The 17,845-nt window shown below is 45.7% G+C and overlaps 1 protein-coding gene across 1 annotated transcript; it reads right to left on the bottom strand.

Moving 5' to 3' along the window:
• Nucleotides 1–3,300: 3,300 nt before the first annotated feature.
• LOC311141097 (NACHT, LRR and PYD domains-containing protein 3-like) lies at nt 3,301–12,694 on the bottom strand. Its single transcript, XM_084176367.1, has 6 exons — nt 12,617–12,694; nt 12,254–12,482; nt 10,796–11,788; nt 9,538–9,661; nt 4,300–4,473; nt 3,301–3,507 (listed from the first exon to the last, which is right to left on the bottom strand). Exons 2-6 carry the CDS (start codon nt 12,462–12,464, stop codon nt 3,327–3,329), a joined length of 1,683 nt encoding a protein of 560 aa, XP_084032493.1. The 5' UTR covers nt 12,465–12,482; nt 12,617–12,694; the 3' UTR covers nt 3,301–3,326.
• Between the last annotated feature and the right edge of the window lie 5,151 nt (nt 12,695–17,845).

Raw genomic sequence — 17,845 nt, 5'->3', positions numbered from 1 at the left:
CAGGCCTCTCTCATCTTTTTAAATGGGAGAACTTGCACAATTGGTGGCTGACTAAATACTTTTTTTCCCCACTGTATGTTTTCTTGGTAGCATGAATAAGTAATGGATATATTTGATTAGCATGTATCAGAAAAAGGTGTCATTTTAAAAGGGAGGATGTCTGTGGGATTTTTCCTTATATATAAAAATAAGGTTTTGACTACATAGATTATTAGCATGAATATATAGTAGTTAATTATCTGTTTATCTTTTACTCAGACTGAGTTTATAGAGGTTTGTGAGGTTTGATATCGCATAAGATAGATGACTGAGAATTTATACCTTTGTTGATTAAATATATGGAGAATCAGGTTGGATTCAGGTATAGAATGTAGAAGGGGATCAATTCTCAGTTATCTAGCATAGTTTAGGATCTAGTCAGAGATATATTTGATACTGAGTAGAGAATATTGTATTTTATATAAAGTTATATGTGAATTGTTGAGGTTAAGTCATGTCACTTACCACAAAAAAAAAGAAAAAATAAGAAAAGAGTGGATTGATATGATGTTTTTATGGTATAATGATGTCATGTCATAGTGTTGTGGGCACCAGGGAAGAGTTATTGGATAAGTGGTTAGGAGACAGAAAGTCTACATTCTATTATGTCAAAGGAGATTACTGATGTTTAGGATAGCATGATGGATGGACAGGACACTGACTCTGGGGTAAAGAGTGATGAACACCAAAGACAGGGAAAGCCCATGGAGACTTGCCAGATGTATGTCAGGAAGATGGTAACAGAAGGGTATATAAGGTAGAGGGTTTCCGTTGTAAAGGCACCCATGGAGACTTGCCAGATGTATGCCAGGAAGATGGTAACAGAAGGGTATATAAGGTAGAGGGTTTCCGTTGTAAAGGCACCCATGGAGACTTGCCAGATGTATGTCAGGAAGATGGTAACAGAAGGGTATATAAGGTGGAGGGTTTCCGTTGTAAAGGCACCCATGGAGACTTGCCAGATGTATGCCAGGAAGATGGTAACAGAAGGGTATATAAGGTGGAGGGTTTCCGTTGTAAAGGCACCCATGGAGACTTGCCAGATGTATGTCAGGAAGATGGTAACAGAAGGGTATATAAGGTAGAGGGTTTCCGTTGTAAAGGCACCCATGGAGACTTGCCAGATGTATGTCAGGAAGATGGTAACAGAAGGGTATATAAGGTAGAGGGTTTCCGTTGTGAAGGAGTCCAACTGACGAAGGCCAAAGCCACGTCCGCTGGTTAGATGAACCCACGAGCTCGTGATTCAATAAATACTTGGTATGAAATCTCCACAGAATGTCTAAGTATATCCTTGCATCCTTGATTCTTTGATACCTGAGAAACTCATCATAACAAGTGTAAACATACATCATAACATACGTAAAAATGTATGCACACATGACTGTAAGTCGCTTTGGATAAAAGCGTCTGCTAAATGGCATATTATATTATATATAATATTATATTATAAGTGGATAGTTCTAAATAAATGATATCTATAAAAGTGCTGATCCAATGAGGTGTGGTGGTTGCCATCTTAGTTCCAACATCTTTTTAGCTGCTGTTCAGTTTGTGTCCAGTGTGTGTGTCCAGTGTGTGTGTGTATGAGTGTGTGTGTCCTGTGTGTGTGTGTTTGTTTGTGTGTGTGTGTGTGTGTGTGTGTCCAGTGTGTGTGTGTGTGTGTATGTGTCCTGTGTGTGTGTGTATCCAGTGTCTGTGTGATCAGTGTGTGTGTGTTCCCAGTGTGTTTGACTCACACACACACACACACACACACACACACACACACACACACACACACACACACACACACACATACACACACACACTTGGACAAAGTTATGTGCTGACTGTGTGTGTGTGTGTGTGTGTGTTTGTGTCCAGTGTGTGTGTGTTTCCAGTGTGTGTGTGTGTGTGTGTGTGTGTGTGTGTGTGTGTGTGTGTGTGTGTGTTCAGCGTGTGTGTTTGTGTTCAGTGTGTGTGTGTCCAGTGTGTGTGTGTGTGTGTGTGTGTGATGTTTGACACAGGGACACTGAGGACCCCAAACCCCAAAGGTCACCAAAGGAGTCAACATCATCAACCCTAAACCCTGGATAGAGGGGCTCAGTGAATGTGGTGTAGAATGTGTTCAGGTGGGTCAGTGTGTCAGAGGAGACTCTGTAGAAGGACAGAGTGCCGGCTGGCCAGTCCAGATACACTCCTACTCTGTGGGAGCTGGAGGAGGGGACGTCTATGGTAGTGGACTTATTACTGTGCCAGGCAGAGTAACTGTTGTCAGAGCAGTAAAGACTCCAGGACTTGTCATTGTATCCAATCCCACAGTCATCACCCCATCCTCTCCTGCTGATTCCTTTATATGTCACTCCTATACCAACCCATCTCCCACTCCACTCTACCTCCCAGTAACAGCGCCCAGTCAGACCCTCTCTACACAGCACCTGTCTACAGCTCACAAATCTCTCTGGGTGATCAGGATACAGCTGCTTCAGACCCCTCCTACATGTCACCTTTCTGTTCTCCTCAGACAGAGAGCGGAGTCTGTTTACTGTGTTTAGGTCCAGTGTGAGATCACAGACATCTGATGGATGAAACCAGATATTAGAAATCATCAACATCCTGAACACACACACACACACACACACACACACACACATACACACACACACACACACACACACACACACACACACACACCCTGAACACACACACACACACACACACACACACACACCCTGAACACACACACACACATTTCTAATGTAACAGGAACACGCCACACACATACACACAGACACACACATTGACAAAGCAACTCTTTGTAAACTTTGGTGTCCCTGATTTGTGCTTCTGTAGAACTACAGCTTCTATTTATTATGACCAAGTAAGTAATGATGGTGGTCTTTGACTTTGACTTCACTTGAATTAAGACTTATTCTTAGTCATATTCTTCACAGCAGTCAACACTCACATTTTCTAAGTCCAGGTTTCATTGTGTTCTCTCCACCATGTTCCACACTGTAGCGGTAAGCAGAAGAACAGACAGTCATTGAGTGATACTCGTGAACTCACACACACACACACACACAGTCAGCACATAACTCTGCCCAAGTGTGTGTGTGTGTGTCCACTGTGTGTGTGCCCAGTGTGTGTGTGCCCAGTGTGTGTGTGTGTCCAGTGTTTGTGTCCTTTGTGTGTGTATGTGTGTGTGTGTTGTGTTCAGTGTCAAACATTCAAAGTTATGTTACACACACACACACAGTCAGCATATAACTTAGTCCAAGTGGTGGTCAGAATGTTTGTCTTAACTAGCCTGATAACTCCAACATGTCTGATATGAACATTGACATAAACCCTCTACATACTTGAGTTTCTCCAGTCTGCAGTGTGGATCCTCCAGTCCAGCAGAGAGCAGTCTGACTCCTGAGTCTCCTGGGTGATTGTAGCTCAGGTCCAGCTCTCTCAGGTGTGAGGGGTTTGACTTCAGAGCTGAGACCAGAGAAGCACAGCCTTCCTCTGTGACTAGACAGCCTGACAGCCTGCAAAGAGTCAAATCACATTAAAACCACACTGCTATTCTTTGGTGGTGAAAATAGTGGCAGTATATTTTTTCAACATTTTCATTTATACCAGTGTCCTGAAACCAGCCATATATATATTATTATTAGAAAAAATCATAATATTGTGTGTAGAGAGAAAAATGTATAGTACAAATATTTGAGTAGACTGACCAGAGCAGTTAAAAAAAGTAGTATCAGTCAAAAGACAGACAGTGAGGTATCAGATTTAGATTTTATTGAGTATACAGTCCACACCATATCTAGTTTGACAGTGAAGCTAACATTTTAAATGTGGCACTATACTCCAGCATTTAGGTACGGGTATCTCCGCATGTGTAGTTCCCACCGTAAAGCATGGAGGAGGAGGTGTTTTGGTGTGGGGGTTCATTGCTGGTGACGCTGTCTGTGATTTATTTAGAATTCAAGGCACACTTAACCAGCATGGCTACAACAGCATTCTACAGCAATACGCCATCCCATCTGGTTTGGGCTTAGTGGGACTATCATTTGTTTTTCAACAGGAAAATGATCCAACACATTCTGTTCTGTCGCCTAATATGAAACATTTTATCTCAATTCCAGAATTCTGGACCATAGCGCTAAATTTAAAACTGAAAGCTTCACTGTCCAAACACATATGGTGTGGACTATGTGTTCCTGGTAAACACATGTGGATCTGGTGAACAGTTATCACTTGTTGACCAACTACAGGCATACTGACCTCAGAGTCTCCAGTTTACAGTGGGGATTCCCCAGTCCAGCAGAGAGCAGCTTCACTCCTGAATCCTTCAGGTCATTGTTCCTCAGATCCAGCTCTCTCAGGTGTGAGGGGTTTGACTTCAGAGCTGAGACCAGAGAAGCACAGCCTTCCTCTGTGACTAGACAGCCTGACAGCCTGCAAGAGTAAAATCATATTAAAACCACACTGATATTCTTTGGTGGTGAAAAATATTTATTCAACATTTTCAGATACATCAGAGTCCTGAAACCTGACATATCTATTCATATATATATATATATATACACACTACCAGTCAAAAGTGTCACGGTTTCGGCCGAGGCTGCTCCTCCTCCTTGTTCGGGCAGGCTTCGGCGGTCGTCGTCCCCGGAGTACTAGCTACCACCGTTCGATGTTTTCATGTTTGTTTGGTTTCGTCTGTTTGTACACCTGTCCCTTGTTAGTGTTTGATTTTGTTTCCTATTTAGTATCGTGTGTTGGGTCAGGTGTTATGTGTGATTGTTATGTCAGCTGTTGCTGTTTATGGTTTTTTCTCTCTCGTGTTGTTTGTATCGAGAGTCCGCACTGCGTGCGCCTTTTCTTGTTTTACGCACTGTTGTATGTGTGCGTAATTTGTTCATGCCTCCCGGTTGGGTTGGTTATTCACCTGTTTGGTGTTACTATTTTTGGTTTACTAAAGTCTGTTGACGAACACCCTTGTTCCTGCGCTTGATTCCCTGCACCACATCCACACTCAGCGTTCTGACAGAATCACACATCAACCCATGGAATCAGCAGGAGCAACCGCGCCAACGGACATCATGGAGGACCGTCTTCGTGGGCAGGAGGACAGGATCAACCAGATCGGTCACGCCCTGGATCGGGTGATGAACACTCTCCACCGATGGGAAAGCAGCGGGGTACCCACGCCCCTACCTACCGGACCATCCCCATCGGTCAGTCCTCCTGTCCCCCTTCCGGAACCCAGCGGGATTCGGCTCTCGCTCCCGAGGGCGTACGACGGCTCCGCTGCCGGGTGTCAAGGGTTCCTGCTGCAAGTGGAGCTCTACCTCGCCACCGTACACCCGGCGCCCTCGGGACACGCGAGCGTCTCCGCCCTCATCTCCTGTCTCACCGGCAAGGCGTTGGAGTGGGCCAACGCCGAATGGAGGAGAATAGACGCCGCTACTATTACCTATGCGGAGTTCTCCCGCCGCTTCCGTGCCGTGTTTGACCATCCACCAGAACGGAAGGCGGCGGGGGAGCGTCTGTTCTACCTCCGAAAGGGGATGAGGAGCGCACAGGATTTTGCTTTGGAGTTTCGGACTCTAGCGGCAGATGCAGGGTGGAATGAGCGGGCCCTCATAGACCACTTCCGCTGCAGCCTCCGGGAGGACGTACAGAGAGAGTTGGCATGCAGGGATACCACGTTGTCGTTTGACCAACTGGTCGACATGGCCATTCGGCTGGACACCCTGCTCGCCACCCGTGGACGTCCCGGGTGGGGGTTGCCCATGCACCAACTGTGGCCGTGGAGGGCACACCTCCACAGTGTCCAGTGGGTCGGACGTACGTTCCGCTCGAGGTACGCGATCGCCTCATTTATTGGGCTCATACGTCCCCCTCCTCTGGACATCCAGGTATCGGCCGGACAGTTCACTGCCTTAGCACTAAGTACTGGTGGCCAACGTTAGCCAGGGATGTGAGGGTTTATGTCTCCTCCTGTTCGGTGTGTGCACAGTGTAAGGCACCCAGACATTTGCCCAGGGGTAAGCTACAACCCCTGCCCGTTCCACAACGACCCTGGTCCCACCTCTCGGTGGACTTTGTTACAGACCTTCCCCCCTCACAGGGGAATACTACCATCCTGGTCGTTGTGGATCGGTTCTCGAAGGCCTGTCGTCTCCTTCCCATGCCGGGTCTCCCTACTGCCCTACAGACCGCTGAGGCTCTGTTTACCCATGTCTTCCGGCATTACGGGGTACCCGAGGATATAGTGTCTGATCGAGGCCCCCAGTTCACTTCCAGAGTGTGGAGAGCCTTTATGGAGCGGTTGGGGGTTTCGGTGAGCCTTACCTCGGGTTACCACCCGGAGAGTAATGGGCAGGTTGAACGTGTCAACCAGGATGTGGGTAGGTTTCTGAGGTCTTATTGCCAGGGCCGGCCGGAGGAGTGGGCGAGATACGTTCCGTGGGCCGAGATGGCGCAGAACTCTCTCCGCCACTCCTCCACCCAACTAACCCCTTTCCAGTGTGTGTTAGGGTACCAGCCGGTTCTGGCACCTTGGCACGAGAGCCAGATCGAGGCCCCTGCGGTGGATGAGTGGGTGCGGCGCTTGGAGGAGACATGGAACGCTGCCCACGTTCATCTGCAGCGGGCCATCCGTCGGCATAAGACGAGCGCCGATCTCCACCGCAGTGAGGGGCCTGTATACGCACCTGGAGATCGAGTCTGGCTCTCGACCAGAAACCTGCCCCTCCGCCTGCCCTGCCGGAAGCTGGGTCGGCGGTTTGTGGGGCCATTCAAAGTCCTGAGGAGGTTGAACGAGGTGTGTTACAGGTTAGAACTGCCTATTGATTACAGGAATATTAACCCCTCGTTCCATGTGTCTCTCCTCAGGCCGGTGGTAGCTGGTCCACTCCAGGACTATGAGATAGAGGAGACTCCTCCGCCCCCGTTGGACATTGAGGGGGCTCCGGCGTACACTGTGAGGTCCATCCTTGATTCGAGACGCCAGATGGGGGGTCTCCAATATCTCGTGGAGTGGGAGGGGTACGGCCCGGAGGAGCGGTGCTGGGTGCCGAGGAGGGACATATTAGACCTGTCCCTGCTGACCGAGTTCCATCGGGGTCATCCTACGCGCCCTGCTCCGCGTCGTCCTGGTCGTCCCCGAGGCCGGTCGTCCCCGAGGGGTTAATATTCATGTCCCTGACTGAGTCTGTAATACCAACATGTTTCAAGCAGACCACCATAGTCCCCGTGCCCAAGGACTCTAAGATAACCTGCCTAAATGACTACCGACCCGTAGCACTGACGTCTGTAGCCATGAAGTGCTTTGAAAGGCTGGTCATGGCTCACATCAACAGCATTATCCCAGAAACCCTAGACCCACTCCAATTTGCATACCGCCCCAACAGATCCACAGATGATGCAATCTCTATTGCACTCCACACTGCCCTTTCCCACCTGGACAAGAGGAACACCTACGTGAGAATGCTATTCATTAACTACAGCTCAGCATTCAACACCATAGTGCCCTCTAAGCTCATCACTAAGCTAAGGATCCTGGGACTAAACACCTCCCTCTGCAACTGGATCCTGGACTTCCTGACGGGCTTCACAGAGTTCAAGTCAAAGACACATCTCAACATCAACTGTTCAGAGGGGACGATGTGAATCAGGCCTTCATGGTCGAATTGCTGCAAAGAAACCACTACTAAAGGACATCAATAATAAGAAGAGACCTGCTTGGGCCAAGTAACACAAGCAATGGACATTTCACCGGTGGACATCTTTCCTTTGGTCTGGAGTCCAAATTGGAGATTTTTGGTTCCAACCGCCGTGTCTTTGTGAGAAGCGGTGTGGGTGAACGGATGATCTCCGCATGTGTAGTTCCCACCGTAAAGCATGGAGGAGGAGGTGTTTTGGTGTGGGGGATCTTTGCTGGTGACGCTGTCTGTGATTTATTTAGAATTCAAGGCACACTTAACCAGCATGGCTACAACAGCATTCTGCAGCAATACGCCATCCCATCTGGTTTGGGCTTAGTGGGACTATCATTTGTTTTTCAACAGGACAATGATCCAACACATTCTGTTCTGTCGCCTAATATGAAAAATTTCTCAATTCCAGAATTCTGGACCATAGCGCTAAATTTAAAACTGAAAGCTTCACTGTCCAAACACATATGGTGTGGACTATGTGTGCCTGGTAAACACATGTGGATCTGGTGAACAGTTATCACTTGTTGACCAACTACAGGAATACTGACCTCAGAGTCTCCAGTTTACAGTGGGGATTCCCCAGTCCAGCAGAGAGCAGCTTCACTCCTGAATCCTTCAGGTCATTGTTCCTCAGATCCAGCTCTCTCAGGTGTGAGGGGTTTGACTTCAGAGATGAGACCAGAGAAGCACAGCCTTTCTCTGTGACTCCACAGCCTGACAGCCTGCAAAGAGTAAAATAATATTTAAAGCACACTGCTATTCTTTGGTGGTGAAAATAGTGACAGTATATTTTTTTCAACATATTCAGATATATCAGTGTCCTGAAACCTTCCATATCTATTCATAAATGAATGTATCATTATTAGAAATTATCATAATATTGCTTGTAGAGAGAAAAATGTATAGTATGAATATTTGAGTAGACTGACCTGACCAGTTTAAAAAGCAGTATCAGTCAAAAGACAGACAATGAGGTATTAGATTTAGATTTTATTGAGTATACAGTCCACACCATATCTATTTTGACAGTGAAGCTAACATTTTAAATGTGGCTCTGTACTCCAGCATTTTGGATTTGAGATCAAATGTTTTATATGAGGTGACAGTATATAATGTCACCTTTTATTTGAGGGTATTTTCATTCTTTTCTGTTTCACCATTTAGAAATGAATGCACTTTATGTAGCTTTTGAATACGTAATCATTCTGACCAATTCACTTATAGTGTATTAAAGTAGTCAAAAGTTTAGTATTTGGTCCCAAACTCGTTGGATGCATTTGCAGTTTGTTTTGGTTGTGTTTTGGGTTATGTTTTGTCCAATAGTAACTGAATGGTGACATTCTGTTCTATTGCCTAATATGAAACATTCTATTTCAAATCCAAAATGCTGGAGCATAGCACCAAAAATCGAACCAGGGGGTCTGTAGTGACGCCTCAAGCACTGAGATGCAGTGCCTTAGACCGCTGCGCCACTCGGGAGCCCACTAGAATTTTGACTAATTGAATTTGTCTAAATAATTACGACTTAAAATGGGAGAACTAGATACGTAAAGTGCTTTCATTTCTAAACGGTAAAAAATATATATTTATGAATACCTTTAAATAAAAGTTGACATTCTGTTCTGTTGCCTAATATAAAACATTATATCTCAAATCCAAGATGCTGGAGCATAGCGCCAAATTTAAAACTGTTAACTTCACTGTCCAAACACATATGGTGTGGAATATGTGTGCCTGGTAAACACATGTGGATCTGGTGAACAGTTATCACTTGTTGACCAACTACAGGAATACTGACCTCAGAGTCTTCAGTTTACAGTGGGGATTCCCCAGTCCATCAGAGACATGCTTCACTCCTGAATCCTTCAGGACATTGTTACTCAGATCCAGCTCTCTCAGGTGTGAGGGGTTTGACATCAGAGCTGGGACCAGAGAAGCACAGCCTTTCTCTGTGACTACACAGCCTGACAGCCTGACGAAGAGATCATCATGATTTCACAAACACACTGTTAATTTAACAGAGCAGCATTTGTTTTAGTCTCTTAAACAACATATAGATTCATCTTCTGTCTCCTAGAAATGTATGATCATATTGTTATACTAATGTGAACATCAATGCAGTGATTCAATATGTTATTCTTTAATTTAAATTACATTTATTCAAAATAATATTATATACTGTACATATTATAATATATATTTTTCTCTAAACTGAATATTTCTTCCTGATGATTAGTACTTAAATATAATTGTATGTACTCACAGAGCAGCTCTGGAGACTTTGACCACTGGCAGCAGCCTCAGAAGACCTTCCTCTGTTCTGGAGTATTTCTTCAGGTCAAACACATCCAGTTCCTTTTCTGAAATCAGCAACACAAAGACCAGAGCTGACCACTGTACAGGTGAAAGTTTGGCTTCTGAGAGACTTCCTGAGCTCAGGTAACTTTGGATCTCTTCCACTAGAGAATGGTCATTCAGTTCATTCAGACAGTGGAACAGATTGATGCACCTCTCTGGAGAGGGAATCTCCCTGATCTTCTCCTTGATGTACTTGACTGTTTCTTCATGGCTCTGTGAGCTGCTTCTTGTCTCTGTCAGTAGACCTCGTAAGTGCTTCTGATTGGACTCCAGTGAGAACCCCAGAAGGAAGCGGAGGAAAAGGTCCAGGTTTCCTGTCTCACTTTGTAAGGCTTTATCCACAGCACTCTTGTAGAAAGTAACTACAGGCTTGTCTCTGAACAGCGCAAGAATGTTGCTGGACGTTGATTGAGGTTCATCCATTAGATTTTCATTGTTGTTGATGAATGAGAGGAACACATATACAGCAGCCAGAAATTCCTGAATGCTCAGATGCACGAAGCAGTACACCTTGTCCTGGTTCAGCACACATTCCTCTTTAAAGAGCTGTGTGCACAATCCTGAGTACACTGAGGCTTCATTGACATCAATGCCAGCCTCTTTCAGGTCTTCTTCATAGAAAATCAGATTGCCCTTCATAAGCTGTTGAAAAGCCAGTTTTCCCAGTGACAGAATACTCTCTTTATTCCAGTGTGGACCTGTCTCTTCTTTCCCAAGATACTTTTCATTCTTCTGTTTGGTATGAAACGCAAGGTGTGTGTACATCTCAGTCAGAGTCTTTGGCATCTCTTCTGTCTTGTCTGTACTCAACATGTGCTGAAGGACTGTTGCAGAAATCCAACAGAAGACTGGAATGTGGCACATTATGTGGAGGCTCCTTGATGTCATGTGTGAGATGATTCTGCTGGCCAGGTCCTGATCACTGAATCTCTTCCTGAAGTACTCCTCCTTCTGTGGGTCATTGAACCCTCGTACCTCTATCACCTGGTCAACACACCCTGAAGGGATCTTATTGGCTGCTGCAGGTCTGGTAGTTATCCAGAGGAGAGCAGAGGGAAGCAGATTTCCCTTGATGAGATTTGTCAGCAGAACATCCACTGATGTTGACTCTGTGACGTCACAACAGATCTTGTTCTTCTGGAAGTCTAGGGGCAGTCGGCACTCATCCAGACCATCAAAGATGAACAGAACTTTGTACTTGTCGTAGTTGGAGATTCTTGATTCTTTGGTTTCCATTGAGAAGTGATTGAGAAGTTCAATCAGAGTGTGTTTTTCCCCTTTCATCAAATTCAGCTCCCGAAAAGGGAATGAAAATACAAATTGGACATCCTGATTTGCTTTTCCTTCAGCCCAGTCCAGAATGAACTTCTGCACAGAGACTGTTTTTCCAATGCCAGTGACTCCCTTTGTCAGCACAGTTCTGATAAGTTTGTCTTGTCCAGTTAAGGGATTGAATATGTCGTTACATTTGATTGGAGTCTCTGGTCTTGCTTGTTTCCTGGTTGTCTCAATCTGTCTCAGCTCAAGTTCATTATTGACCTCTCCTGTTCCACCCTCTGTGATGTAGAGCTCTGTGTAGATCTTATTGAGAAGTGTTGGGTTTCCTTGTTTAGCGATCCCCTCAAAAACACATTGAAACTTCTTCTTTAGATTAGATTTGAGTTCACGTTGGCAAATCACAGCAAGCTCATCTGAATGAAGAAATAACACAGAGGATATTAATACTACGTCTGTTTTAATGCCTACAGTATTGTAGGTCTGTGTTATAAAGATTAAATTATAATAATTTCTTCTCTTAACTGACAGTATAAATGTGTAAATGTTTTCATAATGCATTACACACTGGTGTGACTGATTATATTATTATTATTATTATTATTATTATTATTATTCTGTTTTACTGATGGCATCATTAATGTTGTCTATCTCTTACTCTCTCTCTCTCTCTCTCTCTCTCTGTCTCTTTCTGTCTCTCCTCTTCTCTGTCTAAATTAATCAACACAACATATTCTGCTGCTACTTGATGAGGTCACTAGGTGATGTGTTAAGGCTGCTACAATTTCATTGAGTTACACAGCTACTTTAGCTGTACTTTAGCTACCGTTTTTAAATGTTCGTTATAAAACAGCATTCAACATGAGGCAGACAGCTCTTACTTTTCTCCAGTGTGTCAGCAAGCTCCTTCTGGTTCATTTTCCTCAGGACGTGCAGTGTGATCTTCAGAGCCCCCTCTCTGGCACTGCTCTCCTGCTTCTCATCTTCAGCATCCACCACTTCCTTATCCTGCTTCTGACTCTCAAAGCCTTCTGGGAGTTCTGGACTAAGAATCCTCTTGAACATCTTCAGCTCGTTCTTCACAAATGTCATAATATTCTCTTCAAGCAACTGAAATAAATCAAGTAAATAAGTTAAGCAAGAGAAGAAATGCTTTCTCAATAACACATTAATGAATGATTGACAGATCAACTTTACTTTACTTGAATTAAACAAAAACAAATGTACATAACAGGACCACATACACTGAATATGGAGGCCAGGTCTGTTTGATGACTCTGGGAAGACTGACCACGAGCATCTTTGTTTCTGATCTCTGCTGTTGGTTTCTGGGGACAAAAACACCGAGATTACATTTCCTCACCCAGGGAGTACACCCACACCCACACACACACACAAACACAGTTTTAGGACTATAAAATGTGAAAAAGGGATTAGCCTATGGATTGTGAAAACAACAAAAATAAATGGGAAAATGGGAGTGGAGAAATGACTAGAGACAGCGTTGTTTAACTGACTATGAGTTCTTCTTACCTTTGTTCAGTAAAAACATCTGAACTCTATAGGAGGACTCATAGACCGGTCGCTCTTCATGGACACACAGCTGTCTACCCTACCCTAGAATTATGGTAAGGGGTAAGGCTAAAATAGGTTATAAGTAGGGTAAGAGTTTCTGTATAGCACTTTGTGACATCTGCTGGTGTAAACAGGGCTTTATAAATACATTTGATTGATTGTTAGGTTCTGGGTTTTTAAGGCAAAAAACAGTATGGGGTTATAGCACTCTTGCTCCTCCTTGTGGCCGTATGTGGGTACTACATAACTCACGACACCTGCTAGGCTCATAATCTGAGTTAGCAACTGCGTCAGATCTACAAATCAATGAGCTAGACCACCCGATTAGACAACAATCACCCCATTATACCCATTTGGTTTGCAACTCAGTGAACCTGCGCAGCATTCGCTCAATTCAATGCCAACGAACGAAGATTTCAATGCATATCAAATTACCCAGCAGCCATTTAGAAACAACAAGTTGTCAAAAAAAATGGTATTCTGGCTGTTTATCGGCCACATCTTGAAAAAGAGGACAGTTTTGTTTAGATTGTACACTTTTTTCTTAAAACAAATATGGTTAACCATGAACAGAAAATGTGTAATGGCTATGCGCCAGCCATCGCTTCTTAGACTGTGGATCACCACAGCGTGTACTCAGGTGAACAGTGAGTGCGCGAACCAAGTAGCTGTAACCTTCTTAATAATAAGTTACCTGAGGTAAACCTACAGGGTTAACGCTCACTAAGTAGCCGTAACCTTGTTAATAGTGAGTTATCTGAGGTAAACCTACAGGGTTAACGCAGGCAGGTCTCATTGATAACAATAGTGAAGCTGGCATTGTGACGCAGAACAATGAGCTGGGAATAGAATGTTCAGAAGGCGAGTCGGTGCCACGGAGCTCAATAGAACTAATAGGAGCTGGTAGGGTGAAAAATGCCCTAAAATAAGGCCTGTTTTAATTTATAAAGTAATGGCGTGTCAGCTAATAGTCTTGGAAGGATCCTGCTTGATTCTGTAAGTAGAATTGTTTTAACTTGTAAACTGTGTTGGTTCTGTCTGTCTGTCAAAGTTAGAAAGCTACCCAGTCTGCTTAAAAAGCGATTGCTACCCATTCACACTGGCCAGACACTTATTTTGTTCTCTGCAGATTACAACTCAATAGGAGGGGGAGTGGCTACACTTGTCTCTCTAGGTGGTATGTATATAAGCGAGGCCTGGCTAATTTACTAGCGTGTCAACTAATAGGAGGGGAAGTGGCTACACTTGTGCTAGGCGATTAGCTTAGTGTTATTAGCACAACCTCTTTGTTCAGTGGCAGCTGTCTGCGGCAGCTGTCCCCAAAACGAAGACTGTCCCTGAAACGAAGACAGTTCTGCCAAATTGTTCTGCGGGAGTTAGTCGAGGGAGGCCCCGCTCTCTCGCTTCCCCAGATGTTTAATGAATTTCATTCCGATCTCTTTTGCATTATTGTAGCCTTTTCTGTAGCCTGTCAACTATGTGTCTGTCTATCCCTGTTCTCTCCTCTCTGCACAGGCCATACAAACGCTTCACACCGCGTGGCTGCTACCACTCTAATCTGGTGGTCCCTGCACGCACGACCCACGTGGAGTTCTAGGTCTCCGGTAGCCTCTGGAACTGCCGTTCTGCGGCCAACAAGGCAGAGTTCATCTCAGCCTATGCCACCCTCCAGTCCCTCGACCTCTTGGCGCTGACAGAAACATGGATTACCACAGAAAACACTGCTACTCCTACTGCTCTTTCCTCGTCTGATCATGTGTTCTCGCATACCCCGAGAGCATCTGGTCATCTCTCCCAAGTGGACATTCTCAATTTTTCCCCTGACCCATCTGTCTATCTCCTCATTTGAATTCCATGCTGTCACAGTCACTAGCCCATTCAAGCTTAACATCCTTGTCATTTATCACCCTCCAGGATCCCTTGGAGAGTTAAACAATGAGCTTGACGCCTTGATAAGTTCATTTCCTGAGGATGGCTCACCCCTCACAGTTCTGAATGACTTTAACCTCCCTACGTCTGGCTTTGACTCATTTCTCTCTGCCTCCTTCTTTCCACTCCTTTCCTCTTTTGACCTCACCCTTTCACCATCCCGCCCTACTCACAAGGCAGGCAATACGCTTGACCTCATCTTTACTAGATGCTGTTCTTCTACTAATCTCACTGCAACTCCCCTCCAATTCTCCGACCACTACTTTGTATCCTTTTCTCTCTCGCTCTCCTCCAACACTACTCACTCTGCCCCTACTCAGATGGTAATGCGCCGTCGCAACCTTCGCTCTCTCTCCCGCTACTCTCTCCTCTTCCATCCTATCATCTCTTCCCTCTGCTAAATCCTTCTCCCGCCGGTCTCCTGATTCTGCCTCCTCAACCCTCCTCTCCTCCCTTTCTGCATCTTTTGACTCTCTATGTCCCCTATCCTCCCGGCCGGCTCGGTCCTCCCCTCCTGCTCCGTGGCTTGACAACTCATTGCAAGCTCACAGAACAGTGCTCCGGGCAGCCGAGCGGAAATGGAGGAAAACTAGACTCCCTGCGGACCTGGCATCTTTTCACTCCCTCCTCTCTACTTTTTCTTCCTCTGTTTCTGCTGCTAAGGCCACTTTCTACCACTCTAAATTTCAAGCCTCTGCCTCTAACCCTAGGAAGCTCTTTGCCACCTTCTCTTCCCTGCTGAATCCTCCTCCTCCTCCCCCTCCCTCCTCCCTCTCTGTGGATGACTTCGTTAACCATTTTGAAAAGAAGGTTGACGACATCCGATCCTCATTTATTAAGTCAAATGACACCACTGGTCCTGCTCACACTGCCCTACCCTATGCTTTGACTTCTTTCTCCCCTCTCTCTAGATGAAATCTTGCGACTTGTGAAGGCCGGCCACCCAACAACCTGCCCGCTTCACCCTATCCCCTACTCTCTTCTCCAGACCATTTCCGGAGACCTTCTCCCTTACCTCACCTCGCTCATCAACTCATCCTTGACCGCTGGCTATGTCCCTTCCGTCTTCAAGAGGGCGAGAGTTGCACTCCTCCTCAAAAAACCTACACTCGATCCCTCTGATGTCAACAACTACAGACCAGTATCCCTTCTTTCTTTTCTCTCCAAAACTCTTGAGCGTGCCGTCTCTAGCCAACTCTCCTGCTATCTCTCTCAGAATGACCTTCTTGATCCTAACCAGTCAGGTTTCAAGCCTGGTCATTCAACTGAGACTGCTCTTCTCTGTGTCACGGAGGCTCTCCGCACTGCCAAAGCTAACTCACTCTCCTCTGCTCTTATCCTTCTAGACCTATATGCATCCTTTGATACTGTGAACCATTAGATACTCCTCTCCACCCTCTCCGAGTTGAGCATCTCCGGCGCTGCTCACTCTTGGATTGCATCCTACCTGACAGGTCGCTCCTACCAGGTGGCGTGGCAAGAATCTGTCTCCGCACCACATGCTCTCACCACTGGTGTCCCCCAGGGCTCAGTTCTAGGCCCTCTCCTATTCTCTCTATACATCAAGTCACTTGGCTCTGTCATATCCTCACATGGTCTCTCCTATCATTGCTACGCAGACGACACACAGTTAATTTTCTCCTTTCCCCCTTCTGATAACCAGGTGGAGAATCGCATCTCTGCATCTCTGGCAGACATATCAGTGTGGATGTTGGATTACCACCTCAAGCTAAACCTCGGCAACACGGAGCTGCTCTTCCTCCCGGGGAAGGACTGCCCGCTCCATGATCTCGCCATCACGGTTGACAACTCCGTTGTGTCTTCCTCCCAGAGTGCAAAGAACCTTGGCGTTACCCTGGACAAGACCCTGTCGTTCTCTGCTAACATCAAAGCGATGACCCGATCCTGCAAGTTCATGCTCTAAAACATTCGCAGAGTACGACCCTACCTTACACAAAAAGTGGCACAGGTCCTAATCCAGGCACTTGTCATCTCCCGTCTGGATTACTGCAACTCGCTGTTGGTTGGGCTCCCTGCCTGTTCCATTAAACCCCTGCAACTTATGCAGAACGCTGCAGCCCGTCTGGTGTTCAACCTTCCCAAATTCTCTCACATTACCCCGCTCCTCCGCACACACCACTGGCTTCCAGTTGAAGCTCGCATCTACGACAAAACCATGGTGCTTGCCTACGGAGCTGTGAGGGGAACGGCACCTCCTTACCTTCAGGCTCTGATCAGACCCTATACCCAAACGAGGGCACTACGTTCATCCACCTCTGGCCTGCTAGCCCCCCTACCTCTATGGAAGCACAGTTCCCACTCAGCCCAGTCAAAGCTATTCGCTGCTCTGGCACCCCAATGGTGGAACAAGCTCCCCCACTACGCCAGGACAGCGGAGTCACTGACCACCTTCCGGAGACACTTGAAACCCTACCTCTTTAAGAAATACCTGGAATAGTATAATAGTAATCCTTCTACCCCCCCTTTACTACCACTGTCTTTTGTCTAAACTAACACCTGACTTATTTTACCTGCTAGCACTGACTTGTTTAAAGAAATGTACTTATTGTGATCGAGATGTAGTTGTCCCTGATTGCACTGACTTTGCTCACAGCTACTTGTTTGAAGAAGTGTACTTCATGTGATCAAGATGTGGTTGTCCCACTGGCTATAAGGTGAATGCACCAATTTGTAAGTCGCTCTGGAAAAGAGCGTCTGCTAAATGACGTAAATGTAAATGTAAATAAAGAGGGACAGAAGGTGAAACTTGACCAGAGCGACTCACAAATTGGTGCATTCACCTTATAGCCAGTGGGATAACCACTTTACAATATATAATTTTTTTTTGGGTGGGGTGGGGTGGGGTAAGTGGGGGTAGTGGTGGATGCAATTAACTAGTTTTTATCAGAACAAAACCGTTGTTAAAAATGTCACTTGAGGCGCACCAAAAATAATATTCAAAAGTTTGG

Source organism: Coregonus lavaretus, assembly GCF_964263955.1.
Source record: "Coregonus lavaretus genome assembly, chromosome: 2".
Classification (NCBI taxonomy): Eukaryota; Metazoa; Chordata; class Actinopteri; order Salmoniformes; family Salmonidae; genus Coregonus; species Coregonus lavaretus.
This window is presented reverse-complemented; position numbering and strand designations above follow the sequence as displayed.

Coding starts and splice junctions, on each gene's coding strand:
- LOC311141097 (XM_084176367.1), bottom strand. CDS start 12,464: ATGACATTTGTGAAGAACGAGCTGAAGATGTTCAAGAGGATTCTTAGT. Junction 11,789..12,253: donor TGCTGACACACTGGAGAAAA/GTAAGAGCTGTC, acceptor TTCTTCATTCAG/ATGAGCTTGCTGTGATTTGC. Junction 4,474..9,537: donor TGTAAACTGAAGACTCTGAG/GTCAGTATTCCT, acceptor TTACTCTTGCAG/GCTGTCAGGCTGTCTAGTCA.